Source organism: Cervus canadensis, chromosome 10, assembly GCF_019320065.1.
Source record: "Cervus canadensis isolate Bull #8, Minnesota chromosome 10, ASM1932006v1, whole genome shotgun sequence".
In the NCBI taxonomy this organism is placed as follows: Eukaryota; Metazoa; Chordata; class Mammalia; order Artiodactyla; family Cervidae; genus Cervus; species Cervus canadensis.
In genome coordinates this window covers 51196893-51214437 of record NC_057395.1, presented here as the reverse complement: position 1 = coordinate 51214437, position 17545 = coordinate 51196893, and the positions used below count along the sequence as shown (strand labels likewise).

Sequence of the window (17545 nt, the reverse complement as noted above, 5' to 3'; positions counted from 1 at the left end):
ACCAAGCCCCACTTCCCTCCCTCTATAGCCATCTGTCAATTCAGGGCCACTCTCCAAGGCCCAGCTCAGCTACCACCTACTCAGTGATTTTGGCACCAACAACCACATACAGTCTCTTCCTCTGTTTGTCATGGTGCCTTTTTGATGCTAAAATATTTCTTAAAGTCACCTTTGATTTCCTTGTGGGCCTTTTCTCAGACTCCCTCTTGAACTTCACAGAACTTCACTCTCCTTGAAACTCTGTTATTTCCAGACATTTTGTTCTCTTGATTTTTCTCACTTTTCTAAGTATTCTCTCTCTTACTGTTATTCTTCTTTCTGTGTCTTAAATATAGTTTCTCCTGAAAATTGTAGATGGCTACTTCTTTGAAATTCCATTCTTGTCTTTCATGGCACATTTCTGTCCATTCTTCTGCCTCCTCGACTTTTTGTTCTGTCTGAACTTGAGTAATGCTCAAAGATCCCCAGCATTCTGTGTTTACACGGAATTCTTTACCCCTTCTTTACTCCCCACCTCCCCTCCTCTTTGAGAGACCTCATCTGATACCCACCTCTGTTTGATGGGCTGCTGCCTCTCTTGAGCTCTGGAGCCACATTTTCAAACTAACTTTGTGCCCCTCCACTTGAATACTCTCACAAACTCTTTAGATTCAGCATCAGAAGCTGAAACGTGACTTCCTCAGCCCCAGAGCTGCTTTTTCTCATAACTTCTTTGGAGACCTAATTGCCAAGCCTAATTTAGGATCATCCAGATGTCCTACCTGTCCCTTACTTTAAATATGATAAGTCCTCTGGTTTCTATCTCCAAAACCGGCCTCTGACACGTGACCTTGCGCTCAGCTTTTCCAGTTGTGTTGCAGTAGCTCACTGATTGATCCCTGTAGGCCCTAGCTTTGTTCCTCGCATTTCTTCCACCAGAATGACCTTTCTTAATGTAAAACTTTTGTCAGACTCTCATGAACAGCCTATAATGATTTTTCATTATCTATAAAGCAAGCCTTTGTGAAGAACTGGCCTCCAGCTCTTTAGATTCTGGTACCTCATCTATCTTTCTAGCTTCGTCTTCTCTCCTCCACACCGCCGACACAGTGAGCTCACCTTCAGCCCGTGTGTGTCTCACACTGTTGGCCCCCAGCACCTCCGCCTGGAATGCCTCTTCTCCCTATGCCTCCTTTCTAAACTCAAGTCTGCTTTATCTGTCCTAACATACGGCTCAGATGTCACCTCCTTTGGGAGATTTTTCCTAACATTACCAGGCAGTGAAACAATTTCCCTCATACATCTTTCTGGCATGTGTCCACTTCTGACATGATTTGTTTCTCTTCTTAATATTTCTCTTTTTACCAAAGGGAGTACAAAATTTCTTGAAGAAAGTCTTAAAAAGTATTACAAGATCTACAGAAACAAGTTCTCCCCTCAAAATTTTATCTTCACCTTTTTAGTCTAATTCAACCATTTTTATCTGTTGACTTCTTCTTATACTAATGCATGCTGCTGCTGCTGCTGTTGAATAGCTCAGTCATGTCTGACTCTTTGTGACCCCATGGACTGTAGCTTGCCAGGCTCCTCTGTCCATGGGATTCTCCAGGCAAAAATCCTGGAGTGAGTTGCTGTGTCCTCCTCCAGGGGATCTTCCCCACCCAGGGGTCGAACTCGACTCTTACGTCTCCTGCATTGGCAGGCGGGTTCTTTACCACTAGCGCCACCTGGGAAGCCCTATTATATTATTACATAGTTTATTTAATCTTACAAACTACATCACACCCAGACGTGTCCCTTTTCCCTATTCTCCTAGTGGAGTTAAATCACAATTTGGAGTGAAGATAATACTTGTTATTTACATTCCTATTACTATGCCAGTGTTATTCACAGCTAAAGCACATAGTATTATATGATTTTTTTTTGGATACAGTTTTTGGTTTTCTTCTTTCCCAAGTGTTAATAATTACCTTTTTTCCTTATTCACTTAATTTTGGATGTATACCTAGCACTGATTTTTTTCCCCTCCAAACTCTTTGCTGGAAATACATATTTTCTCTTGGTACCCTCAGATACATGAGGTTTAATTTTTTTAAGTTTTTCTCTTGGGATCCTTCTAGAACCTTCTTTCTTTCATTCCATTCTGGGTTGATTGTCCTTTAGCCTCTAGCAGAATAATTATCCTGAACCTTCCCTTTTCCAGTACACTGGGGATTCTGTTAGTCTCTGTCCTATATTACATCCCACTTTTTTCTTTATTTATGCCCTGTTAGTGGCTTTCTGGAAAAGACTGTATAGGAAGTAAATTTTAAATTTCAGCCTAAGCAATTTACCCAACCTGTCTCACTAACAATACCCACTAACAATTACCACACCATGGTAAGGAGTAAATGAGATACAAAGCACATAGCTTACTATCTCGCCCTTAACATTGGTATTCAGTAGGAGTCATGATTCCTAATCCTCAACTGTAGTATCCTTGGGAAACATTGTATGTGTTCTCTTTTATTTTGACAACCTCACACCCCCACTTCACTTCCTGTTGAAGTGCCTGACACATACATGGTGGAAATGTTCAGTTAGTAGGTGGGTGGATGGGTAGATGGATTCTATATTTAACTGGGGACATGTGGGCACAGGCTTCCAAAAATCAGGAATGAATGTTCCTAATTTCCCAGCATCTTTCTTCCTCTTGCTCTGTGTTCTCATCTTTGCTGTTGGGGATTGTAGGACCAAAGGAAGAAACGGTAAATGATTTCTGGAGGATGATCTGGGAACAAAACACAGCTACTATTGTCATGGTGACCAATCTGAAGGAGAGAAAGGAGGTGAGTGGAGAAATTAGAATGGCCTCTGATACAGGCATGACGAACAGAGGGACTGCTTTTTGGTGTGTTCTGTGTTTGAGCCTAGGGATCCACCTTTTTTGGCTTCTGTGCCAGTCCATTCATCCAGACAGAATCCAGGCCAGGGTGCCCATTACATTTTACTGTGGCCTGGAAGCCTTCGATGACCTGAGGAATATTCCTAGGGCACACCCTGTGTCTGGTAACCAAACAACTCACCTTAGATCCAAAACATCTTAGAAGAAGGACTTGGACCATTAACCAAGGAAAAGCCTCAGTGAGGCTTTTCTCCCCTGGCTTTCTTTGTCCCACACTCTCCTGGGTTTCTTGCTTTTGTTTTCTTTCTGTCCCTCCTCCCGAGTCAGCAGAGGGAGCTGTTTGGGCCCAAGGAAATGTGAACCCCTGACCTGATCCTTCAGACAAGCCTTCTGACTGACCCTTTTCTTTCTGTGACTGCTAAGTCCATGCCTAGTGAGCTCCATCACTGGGCCACAGCCAGCACCAATCCTGAGTCCTGGATTAGGCCCCAGAGAGGAATCCCAATTCATGACAGTCTCTCTCCAGGATGGCACCGGAGTCAACCTGATTCCCACACTGGGCTGTTGGGTGTGTTGATCAGCTTAGGAGGGTTAGCTTTAGAGCTGGACTTTAAGTTCGTTTCCTCCATCCCTACCTGTGGCTTTTGGGAGCTGTTCAAGGCCTAATCCCCAGAGAAGGCCTTGGGCCTCTCATGGCAAGTTTGCAGTCTGTATAAATCCATCCTAGTGACTTCCTCATAGCAGCTTGCTCTTTCCAGGGGATCAGTGGACTTGCCCTTAGAGCACGACCATTGTGCTCTGGAATATTGTGGAAGTACAGATTTTATACATAAAATGGCTTCTGATTTGCCCTAAATTGAGAGACTAGAGATGGGAAAGAGTGAGGAAATATATGGCTGGGGCTATGCCTAAGTTAAGAGATTGTGCTAAATGGGATGGAAACTGAAGAACTTAAAACAGGGAGTTTCTTGCCGGCATAGTGATTAGGATTCCAGGCTTTCACTGCTGTAGCCTGTGTTCAGTCCCTGGTCAGGGAGCTGAGATCCTGCAAGCCGCATGGCACAGCCAAAGGAAAAAGGGAAACAGTTAAAGTCTGCAGCTGATGGAGGTGAGAGAAGAGGCCAGAAGGCTTTCTGAGGATTTCAGTCTGAGCTTCTGTGGTCCTTTCCTTTAGGGCCCTTTGCATCTGCTAGGGGTGGGAGGCCTGAAGTCAGGAGGATGCATGTCTGTTCCTTTCCAGTGTAAGTGTGCCCAGTACTGGCCAGACCAAGGCTGCTGGACTTACGGGAATATCCGTGTGTCAGTAGAGGATGTGACCGTGCTGGTGGACTACACAGTGCGCAAGTTCTGCATTCAACAGGTACTGTCTGCTGCCTCCTTTCTTGGTTCTCATTTAGGATCTGCTGACCATTAAGAGGGCAGAACAGGCTGGGTCATCCCCCTCTTACTCAGGGTGGTCAGGAATCACTGAGTATGCAGTATGTTTGGACTCTGAAATCAGAGATCTAGGCTCTCGGGATTTATCTTTTTTTTTTTTTTTTTTGCCCTTTTGGTCAAAGCCAAGGGAGGAACATTTTCGTGACTGGGAGAAAAAGTATTACTGAGGTGGAGTTTGGTCATCTTAGGTATAAACTGGGTGCATCAGGAGGTAGTGTAATCTTTTCGGTTCTTGACTCATCTCCTCCTTTCTTACCCCAAAGACTCCTGACATCAAGGATTTGGGCCCTACTCCTGACCCTCCAGAGTGACCCTGTAGGCTTGAGCAAAGATTGCCTTCAGCTGAGGGCAGCGTGCTGCTGTGAAAAGGGAGCTTACCAAGAATTAGGAGACCTGCACTTTAGTTCTGACCTTACCTTTTACTAATCCTGGGACCATAACCAGATCATTTAACTTCTCTGAGTTTCACATTCCATGTCTATAGGAATGAATAATAGTAACAGCCTTGACTATCCCATGGGACGGTTCTCTGTCCATGGTTAAAACTTTTCTTCTTTTTAATTTTTTTAAAATTTATTTATTTTTAATTGGAGGATAATTATTTTCTTTAAAAGTTTATTACTCTTCACTTCCCCATTGTCAGTGACAGCTACAGCCTGCCCTGGCCCCTTCAGCCTCACCCTCCTTCCCCTGGTGCTGCCCTACCCCAGGGTATCAGGGCCAACACGCAAGATCTCTTCAATTCACAGGTGGGCGACGTGACCAACAGAAAGCCACAGCGCCTCATCACTCAATTCCACTTTACCAGCTGGCCAGATTTTGGGGTGCCTTTCACACCGATTGGCATGCTCAAGTTCCTTAAGAAGGTGAAGGCCTGTAACCCTCAGTATGCAGGGGCCATCGTGGTACACTGCAGGTCAGTGTGGCCTGACCCTTGGCTCCCCACTCATACCACATTCTGTTCCCACGCTGAGAGCAGGGAAGGCATAGGAGCCCTGGCTGAGGAGGCTGGCACAGAGCAGATGAACTACCTGGGCCCCAGAGCAGCAGCCAGAGAGACTCTTCAAGTTTTGGTGCTGGGTGGAAAGCACTTGAAGAAAGAGGGAAGGGCAGTCCTCCAAGATTGGGGGTGAGGGGACCACTGCTATGAAGCCAGTAAGCTAATTTGAGTGCTGCCTTGTATACGTGGACTCTTCAGACCATTCTAAGTGTCCCTGGTCCTGATAACGCGAGGTAAGGAGTTCACAATACAGTGGGGTTGTTGGTTCCATGAGAGTCCCAGCTCTGCTCCATACAGAATTAGAATCTAAGGCTTGAAGAAGGAGCTCTAGCGTGTGCTGCCCCCTCCTTTTGTGTTCCCCCAAGGCATCCCAGCCATCCCAGTAATACTCCTGCTCTCTGGCCACAGTGCGGGTGTAGGACGTACAGGTACCTTCGTCGTCATTGATGCCATGCTGGACATGATGCATACAGAGCGGAAAGTGGACGTTTATGGCTTTGTGAGCCGGATCCGGGCACAGCGCTGCCAGATGGTGCAAACAGACGTGAGTGATTTGTATGTGAAGCAAAGGTGGGGGGCATATTAGGACCAAAACATCTACCCACGTCATGGATTACTCAGTCTCCCAGGTTATTGTAAATGATCATCATACAGTGTGACAAAGGGCCTTATAAATTATATAGTAAAATAACACGAAGCACAGAGAAGGGTGTGCCTTGGGGAGTCAGGAAGGTGGGCAGATGTCATTTGCACTAGGCCCTACGGATGTGGAACAGGTCCTGAGGGAAGAGCCATTGCCCCAGAGTGGTGACACAGCTCAGCCAGGTCCAGGAGCAGCAGTGTGATCAACTCTGTGGTTAGGGAATGGGGTGCAGAGGGCACAGCACTGGGAGGGGGGCTGGCATGGGCTTTGTGTGTCACTGGGATGTGACAGCCCCTCAGTCTGTCCATCTATGCTCTGTATATGGATGAATGAATGGATTGGATTTGTCCTTCTCTCCAGGAAAGCATCAGAGTAGGACTCTCCCTCCCAGATTTAAGCACCCCTAGAGGGACTCAGGCATTTTGAGTCCTGCTTCCTTGAATTTGGACAAAAGCAAATCATTTTATCTGTGCTGGGATCAAAGAAGTGGACTGAAGTGAAACAGGAGTGTGGGAGGGAGTGCTCCGGCACCACCAGTGTGTAACTAGGAACTCTGCATCATCCATATTTCAGATGCAATACGTCTTCATATACCAAGCCCTTCTGGAGCATTACCTATATGGGGATACAGAACTGGAAGTCACCTCTCTAGAAACACATCTGCAGAAAATTTATAACAAAATCCCAGGGACCAGCAACAATGGACTAGAGGAGGAGTTTAAGGTGAGTTGGAGCTGAACTGTCTCTTTCAGAATGAACGATCTGTGTGACCTGCGGAATACAGAATGTTTGACTCCTTTTGAATTTACCAACAAATGGTAAATCAAGGCATGTGGATAGTTAGGGAGGTGTGTCTGTGGCCCGTTACTCATACCCTAGTCATTCTCAATCCTTCATGTTAGAATCACTTGGGTTGCATTTAGGGAGTGGGTGAGGAAACAAAAATAGGCAGTGGTATTTTTTTTTAAGTCCCCCAGCTCCCCCTCCCAGGTAATTACAATGAACAGCAGGAGCAAACTTTTTCTGCAGAATAAATATTTTTGGTTTTGCAGGCCATATGGTCTATTCACAGCTACTTAACACTGCTGTTTTAGCACAGAAGCAGCCATAGATACCACGTAAACAAATGAACATGGCAGTGTTTCCATAAAACCTCATTTACAATCAGTAGACCAGCTTGGCTCATAGTCCGTAGGTTGCTGACCCTGCCATACTCGAATAGACAATGGTTCTAAACACACTTATGAAAAAAATAAATAAACACACTTATGGGATGTGTCATACTCTCAGCAATGAAAGTGCTCCCAGAAGCAAGAGATTTCTGGGTTGGGACGGGGAGGACCACTTTCCATAAGCACTCCTAAAACTAAGAGGTTACATCAGAGCTCTGATTCAGCAACTCTGAGTTGGGGCCTGAGATTCTGCATATTTGACAAGGTGAGGCTGATGCTGCTGGTTTATGGGATACACTTTTGAGTAGCAAAGATTGGGAAGAAGCCTTAGAATCAGGAGAAGGGAAGATATATATTTTAATAAGGTTTTTCTAAAGAAGGTAAGACAGCCTCTGGGAATAGAACAGCAGAGAGGGAGGGCACACTAGATTCCTTGCTCCAGGATTATAGAGTGCCAGGCCAAGTAAATCCCAGAGTGGTCCACAGGGCCTGCCCGGGAAAGCAGTGTTTCCCAGATGTTCTTGTCTTATTCACTGATACTAAAGTTGAAAAAACAATGTTCTGATAAGAGCATGTGGAAATGGAGGTCAGGGCTCTGATGAGATAAGCAGTGTGCAACCATTGTGGCCTGGATGCAGGTCCAGTAACAGACACAGTCTTGTCAAGTTCAGTTAACTGAGACCAGTAATGTTTCCCTTCCCCATCCCAATTCAGAAATTAACATCGATCAAAATCCAGAATGACAAGATGCGGACCGGAAACCTTCCAGCCAACATGAAGAAGAATAGGGTTTTACAGATCATTCCATGTAAGAGCCCTCTCCCAACCCCAAAGCCCTAATGCCCATCCCCCTTTCCGTTAACCCTTCAGCCATCTGTACTAGCTAATGATCAGCTTGGAGACAAGAATGATGGCATTGTCTCTTACTGCTCCCAGTTCTTCAGTGGCTTTTGCAAACAGCGTGAAGGCCAACGTTTTCTGCCTCCTGGGCTAGGAATAGGCATGTTGTTACCCAACTGGAATTACATCTGCTCAGAGCCTAAGGAGAGGCGGGGATAGATGGAAAGAGAGGGAGGAGAGGACAGGTGATGCTGGGGAGCCACAAGCTGCTGTCCTTCTTGCAGATGAATTCAACAGAGTGATCATTCCAGTTAAGAGGGGTGAGGAGAACACAGACTACGTGAATGCATCCTTCATTGATGTAAGTTGTGGCAGTGTCCCCTGAGCTCCCAGCACTTCATGGAGATTGAGCTGGGCTTTGCAGTGCTACCTTCCCACTGCTTGAGAGGATGGTCTTTGAGTCAGTCATCAAATGCAGAACTGATACCCTTCCTGTGTACTAGATCAGTCAGAGCCCCCAAGAGTAGAAGGTGGGGTACCAGAGGGTAAACACCAATGTAAGAGCTGGAAGGAAAAGTTCATAGCGCAAACCAAAGGCTAAAAACACTAACCTCTGGCCCTTCCCATTCCTGCTCTCCATCCTAGCCCCAGCCCCACTTCCGTCACCCTCATACAAGGAAACCAGTGTGCCGTCCAAGATTTGTTCCTTGACCAAAGAGGAGCTCTGCTTGGGATTTGTTTGCCTCTAGGTAGCACCCTCCCAAGCCCAGTGGCCTGTCTTCTCTACTAGCCCCTCCTTGATCAAACCATCTTACTCATATCTCATCTCACATTGACCTGGCCTTTATAGGGGTACCGGCAGAAGGACTCCTACATCGCCAGCCAGGGCCCTCTGTTCCACACAATTGAGGACTTCTGGCGAATGATTTGGGAGTGGAAATCTTGCTCTATCGTGATGCTAACAGAACTGGAAGAGAGAGGCCAGGTGAGTTCAAAAGATCCTGGGCTATGGGAAACGAGATTAGGGGCGGTACAATGGGGGAGCTCAGAGGTTTTTTCTTTGATTTAAATTAATGAAACAGCCATTGCCCAGCCTCTTGGTATCTGAACAGTCAGCTCCTCTCAGGACTGGTCTGAGCTTCCATTCGATTCCCAAACCTCTCACTTCTCTTCTAAATATGGTCTCCCCAAGCATAGCTTTGTACCCTCTATACCCCACCTCCACGGGCAGAGCAGAGCTAGCAAGATGAGGGATACAGAGTCAGACTGCAGCTCCATCAGAGCTTGTGTGAAGTCCCTTAAGGAGCCTTCCAAGCCAGAGAAATTAACTAGAAGACTGATGGGAAGATGGATCACCTCTTTGCTGACTGCCCAAAGGAAACAATAGAATTTGAGAAATAAAAACAAGAAACTTACTTTTTAATATGGAGAATAAATTAATACTATGGTTTCTTCCTATGTATCCAATAGCTAGATCCATAGCATATTTGCTGACCTGTTTATAGACCTGTTTATATGCCACATGCTTTTTTCTTTTTCCAGAAGCAAGAAACTTACAAGTTAACAGTCAATAACAAGGAAATCTTTTTTAAAAAGCCCTGAGTCGATTAAAAATTAGAATTGTCAGTGAACTCAGAGTATAAAGGGACCTTAGAGGCCTCTCGGCCAGCTCACATTCAGTTTAGGAAATCTCAGACACCATCCTGAGTCAGAACCTTGCAGCCTCTGCTAAGGACGTTCAATCTCAGGGGTCGCTTTTTCTCTGTCCACTTCCCACCCCACCTCTCCCAGTATTACAGAGTGGCCCAGTCTGTGTTCAGATAGTGCTTATTATGTTCACACTCTCTCTGCTGTGGATGCCAGTGCAGTAAATGGGTGCTTCGTGATGCCTTAACAGTGAGCAGAATCGAGAGAACAAGCAGAAGAGGCCAGCACGGGCCCTGGGAAGAAGGTCCTCCTAAGCCAGAGTGAAGAGTTTGAATTTTGTAAAGCAGTTTAAGAACCCTTGACAGTCTCAGATTTGTAAGTTTTTTAGAATCCCTCTGGCTGCAGTTAGAAGGACAGGTTAGAAATGAGCAAGCCAAAAGCAGAGAGGAAGCTGCCGTAGGGATGCTGCTGGACTGAACTGGGACTGGGGAGTGGGGATTTAAACACATTTTTTATGTTAGTTGTTCCACACCACATCGTTCCCATTCTGTACTTGGACAGTTTGTTTATTTTAACCTTGGTAAAGGCTTCATATCTGCTTACCCTGATGTTCTGATTTGTCAAGATTTTTTTCAAATTTGATCATTTAAATTTGAGTGCTTTTTCTTCCTGGATTTGTATCATGTACCTAATCAACAAACATACATAATAGATCTTCCATCTTCCTCTATCTATCATTAATAACAGTACTGATGAGGTGAGAGATTTGCGGGAAGTGTACACCTGCATAACAAAGGCCAGTTGGGGGATGAGCTCTTTTATTGTCAGGAATGATGTGCAGTATCCTGGCCCTCTCTGATAAGCTGTGATGGAATGTGCAAACAGGGACCTACATGCAGTTCCATCCACACTCCTGCCCCCTGGATCTGTGGCAGTCAGATCCAAAGAGTAGGCAGAAAATGCTGGAGTGACGAGCACATTCTCAGTCACTGCCCCATAATAAAAAGTGGCCCAGTGAATAGCTCAGACTCTGTCTAGTCAGATTTTCAGGCTTTTCCATCCTTGAAGCAGACCTAGTAAGAGTACAGGGCAGAGAGGCAGGAAGCGTTTCCTGTGGGCAGAGGTGGGGAGAGAGGGGACATGCGCACGCTGGTCTCTGGTGGTGCGGCCCATCCCCCTCCACCACTAGCACTGTGCCTTCTGCTCTGTCTGAGGGCCAGTGAAACAAGCTTCTGAAATGGATCAGCACAGGTTATAGTAGCATTCTTTACCAGCATCACTGGCCCCTAAGAGAAACTTTTACTTTGTGTTCCACCTCCCATTCGTCTTGTCAGGTGTAGCTCCCAGAGATACTAACACAATAAGCCTAAATGAGACAATGAAGAGTGTCTCCTTTAAGACCACTCCCCACCCCCAGTTTAAATTCCCAGAGGAAAAAACTGATCCAAAAATGTAAATTCTGTATGTGTTAAAATTCCAAAGGAATTAAAACCAAAAATTCTCTTCTCCCTATTTTATTTTTCTCCACCATTTTAATAATGGTCCACCAAGATGTTTAGTCAGGCCTGAGTTCCCTCATCAGCTGCAGCTTGGACCATGATCAGAGTGAGCAGAGCAGTCCTAGCAGTTTCTGCATGGGGTCAACTCAACCCAAGGACACATTGTACTTCTCTAGAGAGACAATAAAACATGATCGCATCAGACCCCAGCCCACAAAGCTCTGTATCTCCATCACTGTTGTCAGCCCGACCATAGCAAGAGACTTAGTGCTATATAGTGGAAGGAAGGTGAACAAAGACAGCAGGAGAAAAGACTGAAAAGCTTCTCTGTTTCCACTTCTTTGGGAATTCCAATACCTAGAGTCCGTAACCTGACAATGTAAATCTTAGATTAAACCTGTTTCCGAGCAGTCATCTACTAGACTTGAACACCTACTCCTCATTTCTGATCTCTCATCCAGTGATGCCTCCAACACCTGGCTTGCTGCCCCTTTTTTAGTTCCTATTCCTGTCTCTGTTCTTGGAGGCAAGTGTTTGTATGTGGGTGATCCATCTACCCTTATCTTTCAGCTTCTCAGCTTCCTCACCCTTCTAGGCTTGACTCCTCTGGGAACTACTTCAGTCAAGGTCACCAGTGACTACCATCTTGACAATCCAAAAGTTATTTCTCTTTTCTTGTCTTTCTTGTTCCTTTGTATGCCAACACACGCTCCTTCCCCTCAGAACACTCCCTGACCTCCGTGATGTCACTCCTGCACTCACTGGCCTGGCAGCGCCTTTGTCATTTCTTTGTGACTTCCTCCTCCTCTGAGTGACCAGCACTGAGGCCTTAACCCACTTTTGTTTCCTTTTGACACACTATTCCTTGGGGAGCTCATCCAGTTCTGTGGCTTTAAATACTATCTATATGCCAGGAACTCTCACATCTATGTCTCTGGCCCACTTACCCCCACCTTCCCAGTTGTTTGGATTTGATCCCTTGATTGGAAAGATCCCCTGGAGAAGGAAATGGCAACCCACTCTAGTACTCTTGCCTAGAAAAATCCTATGGACAGAGCAGCCTGGCGGGCTATAGTCCATGGGGTTGCAAGAGTTGGACATGACTTAGCGACTAAACCACCACCATTTCCAGTTGTTGACCACATAGCTCTGTGATATCTTCTCATTGGTGTCTGTTGAGAATCTCAAACTTCATATGGCCCAGATAAAATTTGGTTTCCTCCTTTCCTTCATACTGGTTCATTCTATCCTTACCCGTCTCAGTGCATTGTACCACCTTTCACCCAGATGCTCATATCAGAAGTCTAGGAGTTACCTTTATTCCTCTCCTTTTCTCACTCTTCACAACCAGTCTGTCGCTGAGTCCTGACGTAGGCTGAGTATTATATTCACTTCTCTTCAGTGTAACTCCTGTCACACCAGTATAGACTATCATCTCTCTCCTGCATCACTCAAGTAGCCTGGCAGCCAGTCCGCCTGCTCCCATTCCCATCCCCTTTTAGTCACTTTTCCACATGGAGGCCAGCAATCTTTTTGAAAATATAAATCTAAATATATCATTCCTTGTTTTAAAATCCTATTTGAGCTTCCTTATCTTGAGGGAAAATCTACCTATGCATACAAAATTTAGAAACTTTTCCTGAGGTATCCAGTCCCAAGACTTGAATGTGGGGTCCTTCTTCTTCTCTGTTTCCATTGCTTCTTTTAGGTCTCCTACTTTCCATTTTCCCTCATCCCCGTTGGCCCTCACATGCAGAGTGGAGCTTGGGTTCTGAGATGAGTCTTAGCCTCTACTCCTTGAGAGCAGGGTCCCATATTTGTCACAGCCTTGCATTCCCCAACTCTGTGCTCTCATGTCTCCATTCTCAGCAGGACACCAGGGCATTTTAGCCTTGGGCAACAGTGGGTACTGGCACTGCTGGCCCCTGCTCTGGATTCTGTTACAGCTGTTTTTGCCATTTCTCTCCCCACAACTTGAGAGGTACCATGGGAGTCAAGTCCCATTTAAGCCCCACCTGATTCTTCTGTTTCTGTTGTGGAGCCCACACAGAGGATAAATTCAGTAAGCCTTCACCTGCCTGAGTAGGATAATTGCCTGCCATTGGTCCAACATCTGAAAGCACCTTACGTGCCTTCTCTTTATCTCATATCATCCCTTAAATCCTGTCCCCATAAGTGTGCTTGTTTTTTCTCAGCACACCATACCTGCTTCCCTGGAGTAGCCGTGTCACCTTCACATTCACTCTACAACAGCACTAATCTGATTTCTCGGGCCTGCCACAGATAATCATGGCAGATTGTCTCCATTAGTCAGTCTGCTCTGGCTACATGCTTTCACTGTTGACCAACTCCTTGTCCATAGTTTGAAGAGGAGACTTTTTTTTTTTTTTTTGCCGTGCCACAAGGCTAGCGTAATCTTAGTTCCCCAACCAGGGGTCAAACCTGTGCCCCCTGCAGTGGGAGCATGGAATTCTATCCACTGGACCACCAAGGAACTCCCTGAAGAAGGGACTCTTGATGGTTCAGTGGTACATCCCTGGGAGTCCTTCCAGTCTGCCCCTTTTCTTCTCTGTTATGCCTCTTTGCCTAAACTAAGAAGATCTAAAATATCTGAAGGCTGTTAAGTATGGAACCTTAATAATTTCTTCTTGTCATAGTGTGATTCTGATTCCTATAGTCTGTTGCTGTCAAGCCCGTTTTATCTTAGTGTTTCTAATGGTTTTAAAGCCCAGTCTTTAGTTCTGACTGATAAACTGTATAAAGGTAGTGTTGGAAAGGAACTGTGGTAGCAAAACTCATTCTGCCCATGAATCCCTGAAAACCAGCATAGTCTCGTTTACGGTGAGCCTTAATTAGGGGTTTTGGTTTTTCAAAAACCTTAATTAGGTTTGACTTTTCTAAAACTGTTCTGTTGAAGAGAGGGTCCCAAGCTCTGACTCTCAGGGTATCCCCAGGGCTCCTAGTCACATAATGAAAAGCACTGCTCCTATGGCGTTTCCTTGATCCACCACTTTAATAATCCTGTGTTTTAAAATGAGCTCAGGGTCATTTATAAAGGGGGTAATGAATGATCACACATATGAAAAATAAGTCATTAAGGGACTTCCCTGGTGCTCCAGTGGCTAAAAGACTGAGCTCCCAATGCAGGGGGCCTGGTCAGGGAACTGGATCCCACATGCTGCAAATAAAGACCTCTTATGCCACAAGTAAGATCCAGCGCAGCCAAATAAATATTTTTTAAACTCATTAAATTGGACTTTTAATATTGATTTTATTTGGACTGAGAAACTAGTGGTGGTTTTTATTTTTGTATTTAATTTTCCCAAATCTTTCCTAGTGAACATAGAGCATAGAGTACATTTATGGCTGAGTATCTTTAAATTGTCAACAGTGAAGTATCTAGGATCTCCCCTAAAATGCTCTAAAAAAAGGACAGCATAACTGTATTTTGTTTATGTATTTATACCCTGACTTGTTCTGTAGACATTAAAAGTCATTTACCAGATACTTACTGCATACATACTAAGTCACTTAAGTCATGTCCAACTCTCTTCGACTCTGTGGACTATAGCCCGCTAGGCTCCTCTGTCCATAGGATTCTCCATGCAAGAATACTGGAGTGGGTTGCCAGCCCTCCTCCAGGGCCTCTTCCCAACCCAGGAATCTAACCCATGTCTCATTATATCTCCTGCATTGCAGGCGCATTCTTTACCACTAGCGCCACCTGGGAAGCCCTGATACTTACTGAGAACCTACTAGATGCAGTCAGTGTGCAAGGTGCAGTAGAAGGAACTGAGCCAGGTGCAAGTAGAGACAACTCGGTAAACCACCTGTGCTAACAGGAATGGAAACACAAGAGCTAGCGATTGTAAGGGGCCACTGCAGATGGCAGAGTTAAAGGGGAGAGGGGTGGAAGCACACTGGACTGAGCTTTGAAGCACCAGAGCTGGTGCTTTCCTCTGGGTTAGCAATCTGACATATATAAGCAACTACAAATGTGGCAGCACCCCAAGGGGGCTGGAGGGGAGAAGAAATTGGAACAAAGACATTCACCCCTCCTCTCCCTCCACTGTGCCATTAAGTGTTAGATGCAGCTATGAGCTGATGGTCAGAAGTCTTCATAAATCCTGTCAGTGTTGCAAATTAGACTATAAGTAACAGCAAAAGATTAAGTGATTATCTCTTAAGTGATTGGTAGGCTTAAGTTGTTAAATATGGGTGTCCTGCTGAGGATCAGAAGTTAATTACAGTGATGTTAAGTAATAGAATGACCCTCTGAGTTTTTGATACCTTGGTGAAGAAGTGTGTCCCTATAAGAAGGACTGTATTGAGAGGAGCAGTCCGCTTGTAGAGCAGTCCTGCTTTTACCATACATGGTATTCTGAGCCTCTCACCTCTCCCATTTGTCCCCCAGGAGAAGTGTGCCCAGTACTGGCCCTCTGATGGACTGGTGTCATATGGAGACATCACAGTGGAGCTGAAGAAGGAGGAAGAATGTGAGAGCTATACTGTCAGAGACCTCCTGGTCACCAACACCAGGGTAAGATGCCTGGTGGGTGGGCTCCTCCCATAGGGAAAGTAGGGTTGCACCTACCTCTCTGATCCTCCTTCCTCCTAAGGAGAACAAGAGCCGGCAGATCCGGCAGTTCCACTTCCATGGCTGGCCTGAAGTGGGCATCCCCAGTGATGGGAAGGGCATGATCAGCATCATTGCAGCCGTGCAGAAGCAGCAGCAGCAGTCAGGGAACCACCCCATCACCGTGCACTGCAGGTACGCCCACCCCAGCCCTCAGGGGGAAGAGAGAAAGACACAAGAGGCAGGCAGAGGGGCAAGATGGGAGCCTCTGTCAGACTCTGATGAAAGCCAGGCAAGAGCGGGATGTTGGTGAGACATGGCAATCAAGTTTGATGACCAGGACAGGCCCAGATGATAAGAGAGGATCTTGGAGTTTGAACTCAACACTTCCAGTGCTCGGGAACAACAGTCCCTAAGTTAAGACACTGGGCAGGGAATAGTGCTGGGGAAGGGGAACAAAGAGGAGACCGATATAGTAGGGAAGACCAGCTGGGCAACATGGGAAGGCCTACCTCCTTAAGAAACACAGGAAAACAGAAAAGGGCAACTATTTTGAGAACAGTTTGAAGAAAAATGAATAAGACATAGTTGTGAAAAAGAGGAGTGTCCTAGGTTCAAGGCTGGGTATAGTTGCTGGTGTCACTGACAGAAGAAAGATAGTATGGGAACTCATGGGGGAGGGAGTGGATTTTGTTTGGGGCACATTGTTTGAGACTGCATTTTAGAAATAAAATTTTACCATGCGTTTGTATTGTTTTTATAATTGGGGGAAGGGAATCTCTCTTAAAGGGGAAGAAAGTATATATTTAAAATTTCTTCAGATTTGTTTTGAAGATAGAATAATGAGCAGAGGAACTTCTAGAAATGACCCAGTAAATGTTCTTCAGATGGCCAAAATGAAATTGTAATTACAAGAATTGAAGCACTGTTTATAATAGTAAAAGATGGTAGGGACTTCCCTGGTAGTCCAGTGGTTAAGACTCCATGCTTCAATGCAGCAGACACATGTTTAGTCCCTTGTCAGGGAACTAAGATCCCACATGCCACACTGCACAGCCAAAAAAAAAATTTTTTTTAAGCTGGTAAATAATCTGAACATATTAATAAGGGACTGGTTCCATAAGCTCTGATACACCATACTACAGAGCTTCAGAAAATTAATTAGGAATCTGTTTATGTACTGGTTTGGAATAATCCTCTAGATTTATTGCTTAGTGAGGAAAGCAGTGGGAGACAGAAAAAATATGTGTGGTATATGCATAAATTATCTTTGGAAGGACACACAAGAACTTGATGACATTGGTTGTTTCCCAGGAGGAAACTGAAAGGATGAAGAAATGGCGTAGGAAGGAGACTTTATATGTTTTGAACCTTTTGAAATTTGAACTGTGCTAACTTATTACACATACAAAAATAAATCATTCCAAAAAATGTTTATAAGAAGAAAAAGTGGCAAAGTACATCAGCTAGTACCATTTGACAGTAAACATGAAAAGATGCTAATTCTTATTAGCAATATGAGAAATGGAGATGAAAACATGACAAATTTTTAATTTAGGATTGACAAAAGGATTCTTTGACCTCGAAAAACACTTCCTTGCCCACACTTTTCAGTGTCGCATGCTCCTCTCTCCCTTGGTCACCCTCCCTTGGCTAACCCCAGATTCTCTAGCTACCTTGCACCACGCACATGTGATAAGTGTATCTCTTTGTTACAGCGCGGGGGCAGGACGGACAGGGACCTTCTGTGCCCTGAGCACAGTCCTGGAACGGGTGAAAGCGGAGGGGATTTTGGATGTCTTCCAGACCGTCAAGAGCCTGCGACTGCAGAGGCCACACATGGTCCAGACACTGGTATGCTGCCCTGC

At 45.2% G+C, this 17545-nt stretch overlaps 1 protein-coding gene across 5 annotated transcripts in view; it reads left to right on the top strand.

Moving 5' to 3' along the window:
- PTPRA (protein tyrosine phosphatase receptor type A) overlaps positions 1-17545 on the top strand; it is a 164100-nt gene that overhangs the window by 145277 nt on the left and 1278 nt on the right. For all 5 annotated transcript variants that reach the window (XM_043478397.1, XM_043478396.1, XM_043478395.1 and 2 more), the window contains 11 exons: positions 2710-2807; positions 4104-4223; positions 5050-5216; positions 5709-5844; positions 6517-6666; positions 7830-7923; positions 8240-8316; positions 8806-8940; positions 15516-15641; positions 15721-15872; positions 17396-17531. In XM_043478397.1, coding sequence (XP_043334332.1) covers positions 2710-2807; positions 4104-4223; positions 5050-5216; positions 5709-5844; positions 6517-6666; positions 7830-7923; positions 8240-8316; positions 8806-8940; positions 15516-15641; positions 15721-15872; positions 17396-17531 — 1391 coding nt within the window. The remainder of the gene's footprint in view (positions 1-2709; positions 2808-4103; positions 4224-5049; positions 5217-5708; positions 5845-6516; positions 6667-7829; positions 7924-8239; positions 8317-8805; positions 8941-15515; positions 15642-15720; positions 15873-17395; positions 17532-17545) is intronic.